This window comes from Cryphonectria parasitica, assembly GCF_011745365.1.
Source record: "Cryphonectria parasitica EP155 unplaced genomic scaffold M406scaffold_7, whole genome shotgun sequence".
Taxonomy (NCBI): domain Eukaryota; kingdom Fungi; phylum Ascomycota; class Sordariomycetes; order Diaporthales; family Cryphonectriaceae; genus Cryphonectria; species Cryphonectria parasitica.
The window spans coordinates 1,474,479-1,495,618 of NW_024468915.1; the positions used below are offsets into that span (position 1 = coordinate 1,474,479).

The following is a 21,140-nucleotide window of genomic DNA, read 5'->3' on the forward strand; positions in this document are numbered from 1 at the left end:
CATCTATATTACCACAACCTTGGGAAGACATGATCTCATATCCCAATGGCTGAGAGCGCCTGCCTGCGTGCGAACCAAACAGTCCTGCACTTAGAAGTTAGGAAAGTGCGTCCCTACTCATGATTAGTCCCAGCTTGCCAGGGTGGTGCGTAGTTGCCGTGTGAAGTTGCTTTTGAAATCTTGCTTCTTATCCCCCTCCCCCCCCCCCCCGTTCCCCTCCTCCCCTTCCCCCTCCTTCTTCCTCTACTTTCTTTTCCTAGTTTTGCACCCGAGTACGGCCATAACATGAACAGCCTAGACCTCCTCAAACTCCTCCTGCATTAGGGTCTGACCAAGTTCCTGGCTCATCTCGCTTGACTTCCCGTCCTTCTTCTCTTCCGCCTCTCGCTCTCTTGCGTCTCGAGTTACCAGACTCGTTCTTTTTCTCGCCCTCACTCAACCTTCGACGCCGATTTCGACGGCCGACTTCCTCCTCCTTTTGTCCGATCCAATTTCTCTTCTTGTCACTCATTTCCTTTTCCTTTCTCACAAGTTTCACCAAAGCGACGTCACCTCGTGTTTCCCGTCTTTGCCACCCTCTGTCTCGAAATCACTCTTTCGGTCGCGCATTCATTTGGTGTATCTAATTTCAACATAGCAGCTCGATATCGACCTGTTTACGTCGCAATAGGCGGGCACGCTCAGCTCCCTATTCAGACACGCACCCTTATGTCACAGTCGCTTCACTTCCTCCCGAGTATCGAACTCTACTGGTTCACACTCTGGCACACTCACTGCACATTGGCCCTTCCCTAAATTGAGAAGAGAGAGAGAGAAAGACAAAGACAGAGACACATACAATTCTCAAAGTGGGAGAAATACAATGTCACCTCGACTGCGTCAGGGTTCCAGAATCTGCAATCTCAGCATCATATGCTGTTGCATGATTTCTATGGTCCTGTGCACTTCTTACGACTATGGTTTTGATGTCACCAAGGCCCTCAAGGCCAAGCGCCAAAGAAGTAATACCATTGTCACTACCGGCATGCCTCTGAGTGCAGATGGCTCTGTCCCAGTCCGATCTGAGATCCGGGATCTCCAGCAGGATGCGAACAAATGGTCACTGTACATCCTCGCCTTGGACATGATGCAGTACACGGATCAGATGGACCCTTCCTCGTGGTTTGCCATCACCAGCATACATGGCGTACCTTTTCAGTCATGGAATGGCGTTTTGCCCACGCCTGGCAATGAAAATTCCGGTTACTGTCACCACCAGGATATCCTCTTTCCCACGTGGCATCGTGCGTACGTGGCCTTGTATGAAGTACGTGAGACAATCTCAACATCTTTTCCCGCCTGTGGTAACAACAAAAGTATGACAACCATGTTTTAAACTGACATGCGAGTGCCGTCGAACAGCAAGAGCTCTGTAGTCGAGCCCAGTTCATAGCCTCGCTGTACAGCAGCAGCCTCAGAGATGATTTTGAGGCTGCGGCTGCCGACTGCAGAGCACCCTACCTTGACTGGGCAGCAATTCCAGCAGAAGGCGATGGGATTCTTCCTGCGAGCGTCGGAGACTCGCCTACGATGAACATCTCGGGGCCAGCTGGGGTGCAGACGATCGCCAACCCTCTCTATACTTACGCCTTCAACCCTCCCAACTCTTCTGTCTTTTTCAATATCACGCCATGGGCAGACTGGGACAGCACGAGGAGGGCTCCGCCAGACGAGAGCCCGGACAGCCCATCCAACAACTCGGCCGTTAACCAGGATTTGATGAGCCACATGGTCCAAAATCAACAAAGAATTTACAATCTCTTCTCCAGCTACGACAACTACACCATTTTCAGCAATGAAGGTTGGGCGGCAGATACATCCCAATACGACTCGCTCGAGTCCCTCCACGATAATGTTCACTCCATGCTCGGCGGCTCAGACGGGCACATGACCATTGTGCCCTTTTCAGCCTTTGACCCCGTCTTCTTCCTCCACCATTGCATGATAGACCGCCTCCTCTCCCTGTGGCAGGTGATGCACCCGACAGCCTGGATTGCCCCCGAGATTGCGAGGTACAACTCCTACACGACCTCTGCCGGTCAGGTCCTGGAGGCATCGACGCCGCTGACGCCCTTTTATGCCTCTTCTAATGGAACCTTTTGGGACTCAGATATGCTTCGCGATCCCACAGCTCTGGGGTATACGTACCCTGAGATGGTAGGAATTTCCCTCTCAAACTTGACTTCGGTCCTCGCAGGACGGGCAGGAGTAGCCTCCTCCATCACCCAGCTCTACGGCAGATATAGTGTAAATACCATGTCACTCAACTCGAAGCGCTCGGAATACTCTTCCTTACCATCCCCTCTTCGGGATTATCACAAGAGCTACTCCTACGCCGCCTCAAAACGCCAGTCAGATCAGTCATTGCCGGTCAACAGGATCATCTCCGATCAGGGGCAGTACCGAGAATGGATCGCTAACATCCGCGCTGAGAGACAGGGCCTCGATGGCCCGTTTTCGATACAGCTGTCTTTCGAATCATCATCCTCTACCTCTTCTTCCTGCCATGTTGGCTCCATGGGCGTGTTCGCCTCCCCGCCCTCCGTCGCGAGCCTAATGCAGATGACTCCCGGCGCGCAGTACATCTCCAGCACGGTGCCGCTGACAAGAGCCCTGGTCGATAAGATGGCAGATGGCACGATCTCTTCCCTAGAGCCAGACGAGATCAGCAGTTTCCTCAATACGAACTTGCATGTCAGCGCTTCCAAGAGCGACGGGACCAGTGTCGACCCGGACGACGTGCCTGGGCTGGGCATTACGATAATCAGCGCGCTCGTCCAGGCCACATCGAGTGAGCAGAACCTGCCGAGCTGGGAGGAGCCGGACTATCAGATGACGTTTTTGTGAAGTGGCTTGCAGAGTAGGCCTGGGCGGGAGGCTCAGGAACCCGACGGGGTGTTCCATGTGTGCACACGAGGTGATGGTGGTGGTTTTATTATGACACGAGTTTTCTGCTTGTACTCTGTTGTAACCAGCAATTTGCCCTGCGTGTGCCATCATTGCAGTCAGTCTCTGTTTGAGAGGGGGTCCGAAATGTTATCATTTTGCGAGGCTGGGCATGTTGCTGCTGCTGCTGTTCATATTCACGTTTACAAATTGCTTTAGATACTTTTAATAGAGGCAGATTCCCAACACAATGAACGAGTTCAACGGGCCATCAATCCGATTGGTCCATTTGTGGAATGTTGTGAGCAAATTGCGTGTTATCTTGTTGTTGTTCTGTCTGCATTTGACTTACGCACGCCTCTGTGCGTAGTGGGTATTTTCAACCTCCCAAACTCCGTAAAAATAAGAATGGACCATACTCCAAGCAATGTAACTATACAACCCTTTGCCTCTATCGGACCATTCATTCTCTGTCTGTCCATGCTGTGGTTGTGTGTGAACGAACCCCGTCTATCGTATCAGCAATGCCATGCAAATGCGAAATACGATCCAACGTAATGCGATGCTTAGCAAAGAAAAGAAAAGGAGGGAAAAAATCAGTCCAACGCCTCTCCGCTCAGAATGCTCCTCAGAATATCAGCCCCAGCACCGTCGGCCGCCTGCTCAATCTCTCTGTCTCCAACACAGCTCGCCACTCTCTTGTCGTCGACGCCGCCGCCTACAAAGGCAGCCTTCCTCCCTGCCTTGCGTCCGCCGGGCGTCATCGGTTGTGAGGTAGTCGACACGAAAGAGCCATTCTTCCCATCCACGGCGGCCACGAGCGAGAGCGTCTCCAGGCTGCCGACTACCTCCCGGAATTCAGAGCTGGACAGCGGGTGCAGGGCTACGGCATCGGAGCGCTTACAGAGAACGGCGTAGGTGTCGAAGAGAGTCTTGATGGTCGGCGCTGTGATGTTTGTCTTGGAGGATGGTGTGTTGGGGGCCGATCTGCCGGGTGTCGTAGGTGTCGAGGTCCGGATGGCCTCACGGTTCCTTCGCTCCAGGGCGTGGAGTGCGCACAGGGCGGCCTTCTGTTGCAGGTTTAGAGCCTTGAGGCGCTGGTTGGTACCGTTGCTAAAGGCAGCCGATGTGATCTTATTGAGGTGCGAGATGCTGACGCGCGGGGCACTTTCGGCCGTGAGGGAGTGGATGGATTGGGCTAGGATGGATGTGACGCTCTTTTCCGTCCCAGCAGCGGATTTTCTCCCCGAGAATGGCTGGTTGTTCATCTCGCCCAAGACCTTCCGAGAGGGCGTCATCTGTAGGAACTGCTCCTTGGCGTCATTCTCCAAGCTGAGCCGGGTCTCATTTTCAACCAGATCTAGAGCGCGCCGGCAAATCTCGAAAGCTTTCCTCAGGTCACCGGTCTGGCTCGACACCTTCCGAGAGCAAAGCTCGATCGCGGCCGGATGGAAGAAAGGGATGAAGTCTAAGTCAGCCTTATCCATCGGCAGGAGGCTCTTGAGACGTTTCGTGATGATCGCTTTGACTTGGGCCGCTGAGTATGGGAGGAAGGGCAGAAGCTCTGGCTTCAAGTGGCGAGACTTGAGGCGCGGGAGAAAGCGGTCCGTCAGGTCGAGGGCGTTGGCAATGCCAACAAGCAGGAGGCGCGAGGACTTCTGCATCGACCACTCGACCACTCGGTATAAGCTCTCCAGGTCCAACGACAAGATGTGGTCGATCTCGTCAAGGACTACCACGAATACATCCTGGCTCTTTTTCTTGGGCGTAAACCTCTTCTGCAACATTGTGATTGCGTCTTCTTCCTCCTCCATCTCGGACCCATCGCACAGAAGCTCCACCAGGGTGATGTATAGATCTCTCGAGGACTTGATGCTCATGCAATTAATGTAGGCCTTGCGGGCGGAAGAAGACGACTCTGAAATGACCTCATTGGTGATCTCGTTGACCATAGCGCTTTTCCCGGTGCCTGGAGGCCCACTGACGTAGAGACAGCCATGCGGCTGCGGAGAGTCGTGGCGGCCGAGGAAGTCACGCAGCCTGTGGCGCTCATCGTCACGTCCTATAAGCTGCCCTGGGTCTGCACTTCGGGAAAAGAGCTGGCGCGCCTGGTGATAGATGGTCTGTGCCGCCACAGGGGTAAGGGGTGTCCTCGGGGTCATCCGTCGCGAGAGTCTGCCGACGGGCATGACCCGGTGACGGGGAGTGACAGGCGGTCCTGCGAACACATCTCGATGGCGAGGCGTAGAAGGTGTGATCGGAGCTTTAATGGCTATCAGAGGGAGGGAGAAAGAGAAATGGAAGATTAGTGACAGTGGTTCATGATTACTTCACTTATTACATGCACTCACGATAGTCGACAGCCTCGAGCTTGTAGATGTTCTTGGTCCTGCGTGCGGATGGGGTGCGCGTCACGGCAGGACTGAACGATGTGGTTTCCTCGTCCTCGGAGTCCTCGTCCTCGACGTCGGACACATCCAAAGGCGTGATAGGAAACTCGTTCTCGTCATTGTTCTCGTGGAAGCTGCGTGTCAGGCGTCTGGTGCGCTTGGTGGGGAGGTCTGCCTCGCGAGTCCTCTTCCCTAGCACGCTCGCCGCCATATTGGAAAGGTGCTTTGGCTGTGGTAAATGACGTATCGAGGAGGAATTGGAAGGCGTAGTATATGGTGACGTGGTAAACAAGGAAGGAGAGAGTCGAGAAAGATGAGGGTGCAGTAACTGTGAGAAAGAACCAATTGTGGGACTTGGGCTTTCTAGGAAATCGCGTTTCTTGAAATCTGTAAGTCGCGTCTTGCAGCAGCAGCGCGACGCGTCTCGGTAAATTGAATTGGGTGGAGTACTTACTACTGTAGTAGCACGCGAATTGTAACCCCAACCCTAAGCTTATATCCCCCCCCAGGCGCCTCTCCCTGCATCTTTTTCTTCCCCGAGGATCCGGGGAGGGGGCTCGGCCTGGGAGGGAAAGTGGGGTTAGTGGCCCGAGGCCATGGAATAGTAGTGGCTTAGCCCAGCTTTGGCACTTAGTTGCGCCGTCGTGTCCTGTCCAGACCTTCTAACGCGACTGGGATACAGGGGGCCTCCCCCCAAGATAACAGCGCATCTTTTGACAACGCAACACAGCACAGCAGCACACCCAGGACCACGGGCGGTGGCGATCTCCGGAGGCTAAAGAACAAAGGCAGCGGTCACGCTGATTAGTACTATGGAGTGAAAAAAAGATGGGCGTCACTACTTCGTAACTAACAGCCCTCTTCTTCCTTATCAGTGCTGCTGCGTAAAGTCTTAGCATGACGACGTCTCCTCACGCTGCATTTCTTTCTGTTCTCCTTGTACTATCTCGACATATTTATGAGACTTACCCTGTCCTCATCGTTTGCCTCCATCATGACTTAACCTCAGCCTGATTGGTTCATTTCTCTACTTATTCAATTTCGAATTGGTCCTCCTTTGACACTCAGCCGCCATTGCTTTGCAAGCCTACGTCGGAATTATCTCAAGCGCAGAGGATAGTATTTACTCCAGAAGCAGATTCAATCGACGCCGGCGTGGGGCTCGTGTTCTGTCGACAAACGTTCGTCTCCTTGGCCATTTTACCAATCAACCAGTTCCATCATTTCCGCTGTCAGAGGAAGAGGCGCCATATCATCCAAGAGAATCAGTTTTATTACTGGAGACATCGGCGACCCATTCCCCCTCCAGGCAACATCGATAAGTGCCCAGATGTCCACTGTGACAGAGGTTGGTAGGGCAGTCTCTGGAGGGCAAGATGGGTCTGCCTCAGGGCTTGGAAGGTTATAATGCTAAAGTCGGGGGGTTCCGGGATGCCGAGTATCCCATGCTGAAAGGTCAGTTGCTCAATTGTGTTGAGAGAATCTTCTCGGTGGCAGCTATGGCTCACATCATAACATCAGATTCCGTCTATCTCGACCATGCAGGTACAACTTTATACCCAAAGTCCCTGATAGACCGTTTTTCCAGTGAGATGACGAGTAGCCTTCTCGGGAATCCACACTCAATCTCGCCCTCTTCTCAGCTGTCTACTCGCCGCATTGAAGATACTCGACTTCGGGCCCTGCAATTTTTCAATGCCAATCCTGGGGAATTCGATCTGGTCTTCGTCGCCAACGCAACCGCCGCGATTAAGCTGGTGGCTGAGGCGTTGAGGGCCACCCCAGGTGGTTTCGACTATGTCTATCACCAGGCGTCTCACACCAGCCTTGTTGGTGTCCGGGCAGAGGCTCGGGAAAGCTTTTGTCTCGACGATGTTCAGGTTGAGGACTGGCTCGATGGCGGCGGTCTTTTTCCTGTTGAGGGAAGACCCTCGTCAACGTTGCTCTTCGCTTATCCTGGACAGTCAAACATGGACGGTAGCAGGTATCCACTGGAATGGTCAGGTCGCGCGCGGAGCCTTGAGAAATGTCCTGGTGGCGGTGCCCTCTTCACCCTCTTGGACGCTGCAGCGCTGGCGGCGACATCTCCATTGGATCTTGGCGACTCCCAAACAGCACCAGACTTCACAGTGGTCAGCTTCTCCAAGATCTTCGGCTTCCCAGATATGGGCGCCTTGATCGTCAGACGGCAGGCAGAGCCCGCCTTTGCCTTCAGGAAGTATTTTGGCGGAGGCACTGTGGAGACAGTCGTATGTCATAAGGAGCAGTGGCATGCACCCAAGGAACATCGTCTTCACGAGCGTCTCGAGGATGGCACCTTGCCTGTTCATAGCATCATTGCTCTCGATGTCGCCATGCGTACGCACCAGGAGCTGTTCGGTTCCATGAGAGACACGGCTTCGCACGTCTCCAGCCTGACGAAACGTTTGTATGCCGGGCTTAAGGGTCTGCTTCATTGCAACGGGACGCGAGTCTGCACTATCTACTCAACAGAGGCCGCGGAGGTTCGATCATCCACAACAAACCCCTCTCCTGGCCCCATTATAGCATTCAACATACGCAATCACGCCGGTGCATGGATCTCCCTCGCTGAATTTGAGAAGCTAGCAAGCTTGAAAAGCTTCCATATCCGAACAGGAGGGGTATGCAATCCGGGAGGCATCGCCTCAGCCCTAAAGCTTCAACCCTGGGAGATTAGGCGGAACTTCTCAGCCGGGTTTCGTTGCGGATCTGAGGGTGATATCATTGCTGGGAAGCCCACTGGGGTGGTCAGGGCGAGCCTGGGTGCGATGAGCACCGTAGCAGACGTTGACAGATTTGTCGCATTTGTTGACGAGTTTTATCGCGATAGATACTTGTCGTTTGAGATACCGCGTGAGGATCGTCTTGTCACGACAAAGGCAGTCCACGATATGTACGTCTCGGACATATCTGTTTATCCTATCAAAAGCTGCGCTGGATTTCTAGTCCCAAGGAATACCGACTGGGAAGTCCGGCCTGAGGGTCTTGCCTGGGACCGGGAGTGGTGTCTACTTCACCAAGGCACGGGGCAAGCATTAAGCCAAAAGCGCTACACCAACATGGCTCTTATCCGACCTGTGTTGGACTTCCAATCGGGATATTTGATAGTAACATATGCTGGACGAATGCCTGATCAAGCACAGCCCAAGGAGATCAGAGTACCGTTGTCATCGAACCCGGCGCTCTTCCGACCTGCACCTTCACCATCTGCTCCCCATCAGTCTCTCTCGAGCCGTGTCTGCGGTGAGGAAATCCTAGCCCAAACATACGTCCCAGAGGAGATCAACAATTTCTTCTCAGCTGTGCTCGGGGTGCCATGCGTGCTTGCACGGTTCCCAGCCGGCGGGCAGGAGGACGACAAGAGCGCAAGACATTCCAAGGCCCACCTGCAGAAGCACCAAAAACACTACTCCTCGAGCAACGACACAACAGGCACCTCCTCGTATCGGCCCATGCGCCTCTCTGCTGACCCCCCTTCACCACCAGATTCCGACGTCGAGGACAAGGGGCGGCGGAGGATCCTACTCTCGAACGAGTCACCCATCCTCGCTGTCAGTATGGTTAGCTTGCGGGCCCTCAACAGGGAGATTGTCGGTCGTGGCGGCAGGGAGGTCTCTGCTGCAGTGTTCAGAGCGAACATCGTCCTCGACACTGCCGCCCTACCAGGTGATGGCACGGGTACCTTCAAGGACACCGAAATGGCCTACGCCGAGGATAATTGGTCCAGCATACGCATCGGACAGCAGGCATTCAAGATGCTTGGATCCTGTCGGCGCTGCCACATGGTCTGTGTCAACCAGGAGACGGGAGAGAAAGGGGAGGAGCCATTCGTGACGCTGTCCAAGACGAGGAGGTTTGATGGCAAGGTCTTCTTTGGCACACATATGTGCCACGTACAGCAGCAGCAGCAACAGGGTGGTGGGACGACAACAGTCCCCACTACTAGAGAGGGACAGAACCCGACTGTTAGGGTTGGCGATCGAGTCACAGTTGAGTGAAATGGACAAAGAATCTATTCAGAAGAAAATAGAAAGAAATAGTTGGAAAGAATAAGAAAATCGGCTCTTGCCTAAGTGCCAGGACGCCTTGCGGATGCAATGTCTAAGAAATATAACCTCCTGCTGCCCATTTGCCCAACCCCTCCTTTAACTATATGGTACACAGATCATCAATATGTCATGATCGGTTGATCGATCCATCCCTTTCCCCTTCGATATTCTCTGGAAGAAGAGTGGTAGTGGCAGGTATGTATATGTCTTGCAATAGTCGCCTAGTACGAAAGGCAACGTGAGCAAGAATATCAATGAGAAAGGGATGAAAAGAAAGGCGGAAAAAGTGAAGGAGAAAAAGGAGAAGAAAGAAAAAAAGAGGGGGCTCACGACGCAGGGCTTGGCTCCTATGCAACGGCCACAGTTTGCCTCGTAGCCCGGTCTGCCTCGGCCGCCGTCTCCTTTACGCGCTTCATGATGCGGATCTTGGGCGCCAGCCGGGGACCGGCCCACCAACCGCCCGTCCACTGACGGACTCGGTCTCGCAGCGCAGTGTAAAACGCGCCTCTGCCAACACGTCGTACGTTTGCAGGTTCGCTCTGCTTGGGCTCTGTCCCAGGTCTCAAGACCTCGGTGCCGGCGAGGCCTTCGACCACCGCGATGGTATCCCACTGGCCGGCCGTGACGGCCGACTCGTCCTCCACGAGCAGGTAGTCAAAGCGCAGCCAGAAGTTGGGGTCGCTCAGCACGGTCTCATCCTCTGTTTTGTCGAGCACCAGCCATGCCGCGGGCTTGTTGTCCTGGTCACCACCACTGGTCTCGGCGACCACGACACCCCCCTCGTTGATGAAATTGTGTCGTGTCGGAACATTGTCTCCGCCGGCGACACCAAAGAGCGTGACGCCTGTCATGCAGCTTAGGACATCAGCATGCACCGTGACCAGTGCCGAGGGTATGGTGTTCTGGTCGCTGCGGATGAGGGCATTCAAGGCAGTCAAGGCCTCGCCGCCAGGATAGTTCAAGCTGGAGGCGAAAAGCATGCCTATGCTGACAAGGAAAGTAGCGAGAATGGATAGTAGGAGGGTCAACGTAGTAAAGGTTTGGAGAAAGGCACCGTTTTCCTTCGACTGCCCTTTGTCTTTCTTCGGGGCTGAAGCAGTTGTGAGGCTGGTGGCACCGAGGGCAGCGGCTGCAGTAAGGGGTGGGACCACATAAAAGATGAAGCGGGCCTCTTTGTGAGGTTGTAGGGAGTAAACAGCCACAAACAGGAGATTGGGGATGACCAGACGCTGTGCCATGCGGCTGTATGCTGGAAAGTAGAAGGCTGCTGCTATTAAGGGGATCACCAACGGGTTGAGCAGCAGCTTCGGCAAGGCTGATGTGAAATAGTAGTACCACGGGGAGGTTCCCCAGTTTGATGAGGATCCCTGAACCACGTTGTAGTAGAATCCCCATAACTCTGGCCAAAGTGGCTTCTGCCAATAGTAGGAATCCACAGGGATGGACACAGCCAGTGCCAGTATGAAAGAAACCGTGAAAGGTGGTATAATTTGGCTCAGGGAGGCGAGAGGGATGATGAGCAGCCATAATGCATTGAAGGCCAGCAGGAGAGCAACTTCTGAGCGGAACACCACAGCAGAAAAGACAAACAGCATCAAAGACAGCTTGGTCCTATTGTTGGTCCTGGCTGGGTTGTTCGAAGGAAGTAGGAGCCCAAAGGCAAATGTTGCTATTGATCTTGTTAGCCTCCTAATAGGGGTGGCTCGTTCATAGCTCTCTCTAGGTAGTTGCCATATACTACTTACTCAGTCCAAACGCAAACATGTTTGGCAGTGTTCTAGAAGCATAGAACATGATATGGAACTGGCTTGCCTGCAGGGCAGCATACCATTGTGAAGCTGTAGAGCCATGCGCCTTGTGTATTTGATTCCTAAGGAAGACAAGAGCTGAGGCATTGAACAGGCCCAGCAGGCCCCTCGCGATGAGCTGAGCATATTCAAACCCAAAGATGGGGATTATGTATCGGCTGAACTCTGCCAGAATGAGTGGCCCAATAAAGGTTCTTGGCACAGCTCCAGAGAAAGTGACATGGTCAAAGCTGGAGAGCTTCTGTGTGAGGGCTGGGCGGAGAGAGCCCCAGGTGAAGAAGCCAGGTGCACCATAGACTAAGACATCATGTGTGGCTTGTATATTGAAAGACTCCTCAACCTTTGTGTATGGAGCTGCTATCAGGTGCAAAATGACCACTGCTGCGATAAGCAGGTTGAGAGCCACATCTGTAGAAAACAAAAACCGTCATTAGCACATAATGCTTTTGAGATGGGGGAGCTTGTCCTGATTTGGGACTCACCAACTAGTTTCATCTTGAATCACATGGAATGAATGGCATGGGAGAACGAATAAGCGCGTTCTGCAGAGAGACGGCACAGGGTCACCTGATCGTCAGAATGTAGCAGAGGCAATGTACCTTGCAGCAGAGAGGAGGATGTCGATGGGGGTTGATACGAAGTTAGGTGGTGAGAATGGAAAGTGTTGGTTGCATGGTGATTGTGGAATAATTCGATCAATACAGCCCTATCCCTGCAGGCGTAGCTTGTCGGTTGCAGGCAAGGGCACGGGCTGTAGGGCGCCTTCAGGGGTCCACCCACTATGCTGGAACCAGAACGGATGACTTAAACCCTATCCATCCACTAAACCGCCTGTGGACAGGAGCACGGCATCACGGATAGGGTGCTCCATCACTGACACCCTCGCTTCTTCCCCCTGTTCTTGTAAACTTGCATGTGTTACCCAGCTGCTGACAAGCTCAGCCAAGCACACACATCGTGTCCTCCTACCCTGCGCTGAGGCCATTCTCAGCAGCAATACAAGTCTCACAACAGCTGACAACTCCAGTTTGTTGAACCCTCAGATCTGCCAAGTTAGAGGCTCTCCCTGTGCGTGTCTGTGCCAGCAGCTCTGACAGTTGCTTTTGCCAGCTTTCCGGACCCTCGAATATCCCGCCCTCCGTCCCTCCGTCCACCCGCCCATTCCTCCCTCTCTTCGCTGTTCTGCCTCGAGCGCAACTGCACTGTTAATGGGTTGAGACTACGACACAGGCCAGTTGGCAGATCATAGTAGAGGTCAAACTCTACGCTTCTGCTCCTCTGTCTGCCGCTGCCATACCAGGTCCTTGAACACAAGACGACGAGACAAAAGGGTTGAGAGCGAGGGCACATCTGATCCATCATGGCGCGTCCTATGGGCCCGGTTCGCCTCAAGAAGACGAACCCAGTGACTCTCGCCATTGGTGCGGTCCTGTGCATCTTCATTCTCTACTTCCTCATGACCCCCTCAGCTGCTACTGGCGGCAGCATCTCCTCTGCCCATGTCAAGAAGCCCATCGTCGCCTCTCATCCATTGTCTCCGCCTACGTCTCCCTTTCGAAAACCCAAGGCCAACAAAAATGGCAGAACCGCACCGCCGCCCGTTACGCATTACAACCTTAACAATGTCACGATTTCTCCAAACCCGATCGAGAACAACGAGAATGTCCTGATCCTCACCCCGATGGCCAGGTTCTACCAGGAGTACTGGGACAACCTGATGAGGCTTACCTATCCACACCAGCTCATCACGCTAGGCTTCATCCTGCCCAAAAATAAGGAAGGGAACGAGGCGACATCCCTCCTCCAGGCGCAAATATCCAAGACCCAGAAGTCGGCAGCCGAGAAGGACCGCTTCAAGAGCATCATCATCCTGCGGCAGGATTTCGACCCGCCATTGGCATCGCAAGATGAGAGTGAGAGGCATAAGATGCAGAACCAGAAGCCACGGCGCGCAGCCATGTCCAAAGCCCGCAACTCGCTTCTGTTCACTACGCTGGGTCCGTCGGTATCATGGGTCCTCTGGTTGGATGCCGACATCGTCGAGACGCCACCTAACCTTATACAAGATCTCGCGATGCACGACAAGCCGATTGTGGTCCCGAACTGCTTCCAAAAGTACTACGACGACAACAAGCACGCCATGGCCGAGAGGCCTTACGACTTCAATAACTGGGTAGACAGTCCCACCGCAGAAGAGCTTGCGTCCAAGATGAAGAAGGACGACATCCTGTTGGAGGGTTACGCGGACATGGCGACATTTCGGGCGCTCATGGCTTACATGTACGATGACCGCGCAGACAAGCACACCGAGGTCGAGCTGGACGGAATTGGCGGTACGGCAGTCCTGGTCAAGGCGGATGTGCATCGAGACGGGGCCATGTTCCCTCCCTTTGCTTTCTACCATCTGATCGAGACGGAGGGTTTTGCGAAGATGGCAAAACGACTTGGCTGGGCTTCGACTGGCTTGCCGAATTATCTTGTGAGCAGCAGCATTATTCTTTTTGCGATACTGATTATTGTGTCTAAAATTGTCGCTAATGAACTTTTGGCGCAGGTCTACCACTACAATGAATGATATCTGTCCAATTACCCTTTGAACTACATCTGCTTCAAGATCACCAATGGCCAGTCAAACTATCATCAACCATTTGGAGTGAGTCTACCTCCAAGAGACATTCCCGTCACTTTCGGGAAGGACTTGAGCGCCCCAGGAAAACAAAAAGCTCGGGCGAAAGGCACCTACGCCCGGATAACATAGCGGTGGTGCGATTCTGGTAGCAAAACATGTTTTTATATCTTTACCTTGTTCCCTCATGCCTTCTTAGAAGGGCGCAGGCTTGGGAATGACAACGGACCAAGGAGGCGGCGGTGGCAGCAGGGGAGTTGGGACCCGCAGGCAAAAACAAAAAGGGCATGCATAGATGAGACGTCGTTGGTAAACGGGGAACATCGTCTGGTAACGGAACAAGGAGGGCCTGCTCCTTGGTATGTACAACATACGAGGTGTACAGCAGCTGCCCGAGGGGGGGCGTTTGTTTGGCTTTGGGATACACCTCAGGACGACAGGCGCAAATAGCATTAGAAAGCCTTTCTCGGTATCTTGATCATGACATCGTTATATTCCATTGGCTATCTCAGTTCTTATCCTCTCCTAGATCGTGCTCATTCTTTGCCCCTTTCCCTCCGGCTCCTCAGTGTCCATGATTATGATATATCAGTGCTATGCGCAAACAAAAGAGACCCCCTTCGCTCTCCAAAGACGAAAAAAAGAAAGAAAAAGTATAAACCCAGAAACCAGATACTCCCGTTCCACTGTCGTCATCCCAGATTCCCAATCTGCCCCCCCCCCCCTCCCCCCTCTTATAGCAGAACCACACACGCACACCCCACCTCATCTCTCATAGCCCCTCATACCGGCCTCCCTCGCTACACCAAAGCTCAACAAGCCTGCGCGCGCCGAGAACATCGCCGCCCCGCAGCAGCGCGGCGGCGTCCACGTTGAGCGGCGAGTCGACCTCCGGGTGAGGGAGCAGGCCGCCCCGCACGGCGCGCACGGTCTCGAGCACGCTGTAGGCCGGTGTCCAGGCGTCAGCGAGAAGGTCGAGGCAGATCTCGCCCGTGTCGAGGTTGATGTTGGGGTGCACTATGGGAGTGATGAAGCGGATCTGGGGTGGGGCGAGGGGATAGTTGGGTGGGAGGAGGATGGAGAGGAGCCAGCGACCTTCTGTTGAGGGAACGAGTTAGCTATATATATGCACATTATTTCTTCTCCACACACACACACACACAAGAGAGAGAGAGAGAGAGAGAGAGAGAGAGAGAGAAGAATGGGTTAAGTCGTACCATCGTACCCTCCACCAATTCCCCGGCCGTTGATCACGGCCTCCCACGTCAGCAGGTCGCCCTCGTCGATCGGGCCCAGCCGCTCGATGCCCTCCTCGTCTGGCGCCTCGGACCGCCAGGTATCGAGCTCTTTCAGCAGCCTCTTGGCCGCGTTACGCGACGAGGAGCCGGACATGGCGTGTTCTGGTCTTCTCTCTGGTACGAAGAGTGGTGATGATGGTACTTCTTTTGCTCCGGCTGGCTGGGCGGCGTGTCCACAATGTGTTGTAGAATGATCAAATACCCCTTCTCGCAATCTTGATATGGGATGTAGAAATCGGGTGGGAGGTGAGGTGTTGTCTCGAATCTTCACATGGGAGCTGCTGAGCTGGCGCGTATACGCTGTACAAGCCATCCATACCTGCCCAACCACCCGCCGCCTGCCACTGCACTCAGCCGAATACAGGCCGTGTGCCCGGAGCCGAGGCCCACGCCTTCCCTCAACCAGCGGCTACGTACAACAGTTACGCGGTACATTAGCCTACTCGTAGCCACACTGTATCTTGACTATTGATCGCGCGCTACAGGGGGACCCAGTACCCCTCTGTGGAGCCGCAGAACCCAACAATGAGAAATACCCCATAAAGCCAGGGCCCCGTGGACCGGCATCTATCATAGTACAACTTTACAATACAGAAGCCCCCCCCCCTGAATATTGCCTCGTCAGAAGAGAGGAACATGGATCCAGAAGCGGTCCCCCCCTCCCCCATTTCAATATTATGTCGTTTTGTACCATGTATACATACACAGCGGCAGCAGGACGCAGATCCCGTCCTACTGGACCCTCTCTTCACACGCGAACGACTGCTGACCCCAGAAGCCTCTCCACCGCCCTCCCCCCTGATGATGTGGAATGTACATGGTATTGAGAGGGGAGCGCATTCTCTGTTTATTTCCTTCTCTTTGTCGTGTTGGTTATGAGATCAGCAGGGCGCTCGAGGTAAGGTGAAGGGCGGTCTGTTTATATCTGGAGCGAGATAACCACCCCCTTTGCGCAGAGACATGTCAATTGTTAAAAGAGCCACGGTGATGTTTGCATGGAGACACTGTGAGGAAAAGAAATGAGAAGATACACACGGTAGAAGAGCAGAATAACAGAGTTGGTCGGCCCTTCACAATAAAGAACATAATGGGTGGTTTGTTGTGTCGGGCAAGACACGTACGACAGTAAAGTCTCTCTCGCCAGCTTCGTTCACTCTCGCAGGGTATAGGCACATTGTCATGAGGTTTACACATCAATCATTATTATGTCTCTACGTAATTTTGCGTGCCCGGGTATTAACCCATGCAAATCATGTCTGAAAAAGAAGCCACCGCACATGGGTACCGGGGAGGAAGGGGAGGATGATGATGATCTCCCTCCCCCACCCAACGATCGACAAGGCCAAAGGCGAGATGAGAAGGGGGACGGGGCGTTCCTCGGTACGAGCGTCTGGTTCTTGTCTCGCCTCACCCCTCCTCGTCAGTTCTCCCACTCGCATCACAATGATCTCACATGACCGCAGTGCTGCTCAGTCAACCCATCTTCGTCTCCCCAAACTAGAACCCACCCCCTCCAAGCTTTTTGTAAACGTTGTAAAGTCTGAACGTCAGAATTGACAGAAAAATAATTCGACCACATGCTATCTTCGCCTCGAAATATATCTGTGGCCAATAAACCGGGCCCAGATCATGAGTGAAACCTCCTTTGGTGATGATTGCGTGTGTCGACGGCTTCAGATTGTGTAAAAGGACTTGCTAGAATACAATTCGTTCCTCTCCTTGTGCAAATGTCGCATTCGCTGCTGTTAAAGAAAAAAGAAAACGCCGGGTTCATGAGTTGTTGAGAAAATGCTGCAGGTCCGTGCTCTCACAAGCCCCGGAAGGCTGACCAGTCATATTGGAAAATCTACGCCTGAGCGTCGCCCTCTTTGTTCTTCCAGAACCGCATCATACGGCTCAGTCGCCGTTTTGGCTTGTTCTCTTTCGACTTCTTCTCAGAGTCGCCGGTGAATGAAACCTCCAACGAAAGTTTGCTCCGTTCTCCATGAGAGCTGCTGATCAGTCGGCTGAGACTAGCTAGGCTGCCTCTTCGACTACCAAAGCCTATCATACTGAACGATGCCGGTCGTTCACCAGGAGCCGGCGGGCGGCTCAGGTGCGCGGCCTGCTGAGCAAACAAGTTCTCCCTGGGCTGCGTCGAGTGGCTGCTAGCAAGTGAAGGAACATCGAGAGATTTCCGCACTTCGGGTCCTGGCTCGCCCATAAGGAGCGATTGAAAACTGTCGTCGGTAATTGAAGATGGAGCTGTAGAGATAATGTTGCCATCGTAAAGGAGCGGCGATCGAGGGGATGGGAAGGACGAGGATGCTGTGGTCGAATATGGGCTGATTGGCGCCAGCGAGGACGACGTCGTGTGCTGCGACGAACTGCTCTCCAAAGGTGCTCTTGGGCTGACCGGTGAGGACATGGGTGAGTCGGGAACAGTAATGAATCTCTGCTGCGCTGGTCCGCCGAATTCCACCGTTCTGAATGAAGGAGAAGGAAGCTCTTCCTCGATCACTTGCGCCTGAAGTGAGTTGTAGGAAGTCATTGACTTCATGCTGGCTGTCCGCCGCGGCTTGCTGTCCTCAGGATCGCTTGCCCTCCGTTTCGCCACAGGGGTTGCATCGTTGTCCGTCAGTTTCTCAGCAGAGGCGCGCGCTGAGAAAGGGCCACACATGCTCGAGGCTTCGCTGTCCCTTATATCGGCCGATTCGGGCTGAGGAGTGGACGAGCCACTGTCCTTGCCGTCATCCGAGTCGCCCTCTTCATCCTCTTCGAAAACATCCGCCATCGTAGAGCTGCTTCCAAATCTGTTCATCCCACGGCGGAACTCAAATGGTGGCATCTCAGGCGAGCTTTGAGCTCGCTGGTGATGGACGTAATGCATGCCTGGTCCAGAAAAGCGACTCATTCCGGCAGCACTGTGCAATTGCCGCTTCATCAAACCACCGGCTTTCTGAGCAGCTTCCCACTCGGCGTTTCGGGGAAGAGGCGTGTTGAAAGGGCCCAATGCAGCATCAAGATCGATCATGGGAAACGAGGTGTCGTCTTCCGTGAACGGTCTGGGCGGCTTCCACGCTTCCGGCCCCTCCTGATCCCGATCGTCGAGTTCTGTGATCATCACAGTGGGCATAGAGGGCTCGCTCTTGGTGTCCACAGAGTCGGAAACATTGTCCTCATCGTCTTCATCGCTATGCCGCGGGGGAGGCGGAGTTGGTCCACGGCGCATGGGCTTCTTGCCTTTCCCTCTGTGTTCCTTGGGCCTGGTGAGGATGGAGCCGGCCCACTTTTTGACTCTTTTCTGCTTCTTTCCAGATTTCTTGGCTGTTTTCGACGCAGGAGCTCGGGGTTCCTCGGTTGCCGCATCTTTTCGAGATTCGGGAAGCGGTGACTCCAGATCAGTATCCTTCGAGGCCTCACCAGAACTCAGACTGGAGGGACGAGATTTCGAAGGTGAGCTCGAGGCGGACAGATGCTCCAACCCGAAGAATGACCACCTCTTGGAGGGTTTAGTCGGGCTAGGGTCTGCTGAAGAGGTGTCGGGAGCGGATAATGAGAGGTCCATTAGTAAAGGCATGGAGCCTCGTCTCTTAGGGCTGGCAGCTGCGTCTTGCTCGGCCTGACTCTGGGTACGATCGAGAACCGCACCAGCCGTGCTCGGTCTGGAGCAATCCGATCCAGCCTGATACGTAGTCGATTCCAAGGGAGAAGCACACTCCTCAAAGATGACGGAGTTGGAGATAGAAATGATCGACGAAATGCTGCCCGAGACGGAGTGGCCCGGTCGAACTGTCGCGGTACTAGAAGCATCGCTGGACACTAACGAGAGCGGCCTGGGGATGAACTCAAGAGTGTCGGAGAACCCGACTCTGGCTTTTCCGAATGATTTTCGCTCCGTCGAGGCGGGCTCGCTTGTCGCGATGGGTGATATCTCGACCTCATCCGGGGTTGGCTCACTGAACGTCTTCTCGATAGGGGTTTCTGTCTGCTGCTGCACGTCTGCAGGACGCAACAACGGAAACGAAAAGTGCTTGTTGAGTTCCGGGCCGGATGGACTTGACGGGGCACTGCTGCCCCTCGAGCCCTCCGCCGGATTTTTCGGCAGATTGAGACCCAGCACGCTGTTGAGGTCGTGGCTGGACATGGCGGCAGAGCGCCGGTGCGCATGACGGTGGGCGGGGCCTCGCCGAGGGGGCTCAGATTGTGGTGATGTCAAGGCGCTGTCTGATCTCGTCGGGCTGATGTCCAGAACCTCAACCCTCGCATTTCCAGAACGATATTCACCACCTACAAACTCACTGCCCCCACGCTTGTGACCATGCCCTGCTCTCGCAGGAGACAGTCGTGGAGACTTGGGAGACCGGGGTGGACTCAGGTAGTCATCGGTCGCTGATGTGGATGGTGTTGGGGTGAGGTTTGCACCGGGATTAAAAGAGAAAGCTGGCAGGTCGGGCGAGCCGAGCGGCCTCGAGCTGCTCTTACCGCCAGCGCCTAAAGGCTGAGCGGGTAGGTCGACCACTGACCTCGGCCGTCGTCCGCTAGTCCGGGGCGTAGACGTGGACATTGGCTTCGATGGGAAGACGAAGGGCGGGTTCGGCGGCGGGCTCGAGGAAACCGTCGTCTCGAGAGGTTCTCCCAGATCTCTGATACCGCCGATGGGAAGCGAGAGGTGGCGTGGGTTGTGAACGCGGCCCTCGCGGGGCATGTCGGGCACAATGGTTGCTGCCATCTTTCCAAAGGGCCGCGCTGCAGCCAAAGGGTGTCGATGACTAGCTCACCAGTGGTGACATGGAGTAACGAGCGTGCGTCTGCTTTGGTTCGAATGTAAACTTTTCCCTTTCGGTTTTTTCCCCTCCTGCCTTGTCCACCTCCGAAGCAGGAATGTCCCGGGAGTGGGTTGATCTGAGGCGGGTCGGATAAGGCTTGAGGTACGGTTAGAGTTTCTTGAACTGCAGAGATTGGACGATTATGCTGCTCAGAGCCTTGTCTGTGGAGTGCGCGGAATCATTGTCAGCCCGGTCTCGTATCTTCGTCTGATACTCGTCGCAACGGCAAGCCCAAGGAGGGCAAACGCGAGAGATAAAAAGAGAGAGACGTGGCAAACAAAATGACCGTCCAGCCCATAGAGGGCTGTCAATCGCGATGGGGGAAGGGGGGGGGGGTGTCTTTTGTTGAGCTGTGAAATTTAGGTCGTACCTCGTCCGATCACAGTGAAAGTGTCTTCAGCACTCTGGTGGGATGACGGCCAGGTGACAGAAAGACAGACAACTGATGATTTCGAGACCGAATCGTGCTCTCGTGGTCTGCGGTCTTCCCAGAGTTTCCGTTGGCGAGGCGCGGCGATTGCGTACTGTACAAGGAGGAATTAAGGCAATGCTTTTGCTTCGTTGAGGTTTCAAAATAAAGGAAGAATGTAGAGAAAAAGTAAAATGGGGAGGATGTAGTTCAAAGGAATGGACGGTCAAAACCAAGCAGGAAATCAATGTAAGATTTCTTACTGGAATTGGACCAGAGTAGTGTGGTGACGGTGTGGAGGGAGGACGGTGAAGACGGTGGTGGTTTAGTGGTGGTGGTGAGAAAAAGAGAGGCGGACGAGGAGGGAGTTGGGAAAGTGAGCGCCGCTGGCCCGAGTTTGCGGGTGTGTGTGGTTGACAGCCCGCAGCAGCAGGAGGGATGGGGGGGGGGGGCGGCCTTGGCAGAAACCTGGGTGGGACTCTGGGCAAGAGTGGGTGGGTGGTGGGTGAATGAGCGTGAGCGAGTGTTGGGGTGTGAGGGAAAACACGCACGGGTCTCCCCCAGCGCAGCAGGGCCTGGAAGACATGGGTCTGCAGCGCAGGGGTGGGTCCCCGTTAAGGCGGTACCTCACTTCCCGTAGTGACCACTACATAGTACCTATTGCACGCTATACTATGTAGAATGCACAGAGGATGGTGTGGACGTTGGACCTGTGGCCTCCCATCCCTCGACCTTGGCCGGATGGGGTTACAGTTTTGCCGGATCTTTTTCTGAATCTACGATGTAGGAACCGGTGCTAGGAGGGC

General features: G+C 54.3%; 7 protein-coding genes across 7 annotated transcripts; 3 read left to right on the forward strand and 4 right to left on the reverse strand.

Moving 5' to 3' along the window:
* Positions 1-862: 862 nt before the first annotated feature.
* Positions 863-2,886, forward strand: M406DRAFT_332858 (Di-copper centre-containing protein; the record flags this gene model as incomplete). The annotated part of the gene is made up of 3 exons (XM_040920786.1): positions 863-1,306; positions 1,402-2,196; positions 2,314-2,886. The coding sequence occupies 3 exons, from the start codon at positions 863-865 to the stop codon at positions 2,884-2,886; spliced, it is 1,812 nt and encodes a 603-aa protein (XP_040773458.1).
* A 635-nt stretch (positions 2,887-3,521) lies between these two features.
* Positions 3,522-5,435, reverse strand: M406DRAFT_63380 (uncharacterized protein; the record flags this gene model as incomplete). Its single annotated transcript, XM_040924834.1, has 2 exons — positions 3,522-5,188; positions 5,399-5,435. The coding sequence occupies 2 exons, from the start codon at positions 5,433-5,435 to the stop codon at positions 3,522-3,524; spliced, it is 1,704 nt and encodes a 567-aa protein (XP_040773459.1).
* A 1,256-nt stretch (positions 5,436-6,691) lies between these two features.
* M406DRAFT_341699 (PLP-dependent transferase) lies at positions 6,692-9,334 on the forward strand (the record flags this gene model as incomplete). Its single annotated transcript, XM_040921694.1, has 3 exons — positions 6,692-6,770; positions 6,837-9,240; positions 9,283-9,334. 3 exons carry the CDS (start codon positions 6,692-6,694, stop codon positions 9,332-9,334), a joined length of 2,535 nt encoding a protein of 844 aa, XP_040773460.1.
* Positions 9,335-9,711: 377 nt separating this feature from the next.
* M406DRAFT_63381 (family 22 glycosyltransferase) lies at positions 9,712-11,688 on the reverse strand (the record flags this gene model as incomplete). The annotated part of the gene is made up of 4 exons (XM_040924835.1): positions 9,712-9,732; positions 9,793-11,054; positions 11,131-11,574; positions 11,613-11,688. 4 exons carry the CDS (start codon positions 11,686-11,688, stop codon positions 9,712-9,714), a joined length of 1,803 nt encoding a protein of 600 aa, XP_040773461.1.
* Positions 11,689-12,553: 865 nt separating this feature from the next.
* Positions 12,554-14,324, forward strand: M406DRAFT_92866 (family 62 glycosyltransferase; the record flags this gene model as incomplete). The annotated part of the gene is made up of 2 exons (XM_040926234.1): positions 12,554-13,672; positions 13,748-14,324. 2 exons carry the CDS (start codon positions 12,554-12,556, stop codon positions 13,766-13,768), a joined length of 1,140 nt encoding a protein of 379 aa, XP_040773462.1. The 3' UTR covers positions 13,769-14,324.
* Positions 14,325-14,591: 267 nt separating this feature from the next.
* M406DRAFT_45480 (uncharacterized protein) lies at positions 14,592-15,211 on the reverse strand (the record flags this gene model as incomplete). Its single annotated transcript, XM_040924277.1, has 2 exons — positions 14,592-14,917; positions 15,037-15,211. The coding sequence occupies 2 exons, from the start codon at positions 15,209-15,211 to the stop codon at positions 14,592-14,594; spliced, it is 501 nt and encodes a 166-aa protein (XP_040773463.1).
* Positions 15,212-16,298: 1,087 nt separating this feature from the next.
* On the reverse strand, positions 16,299-18,142 carry M406DRAFT_357473 (uncharacterized protein). Its single transcript, XM_040923687.1, has one exon. It carries the CDS (start codon positions 18,128-18,130, stop codon positions 16,964-16,966), a length of 1,167 nt encoding a protein of 388 aa, XP_040773464.1. The 5' UTR covers positions 18,131-18,142; the 3' UTR covers positions 16,299-16,963.
* Between the last annotated feature and the right edge of the window lie 2,998 nt (positions 18,143-21,140).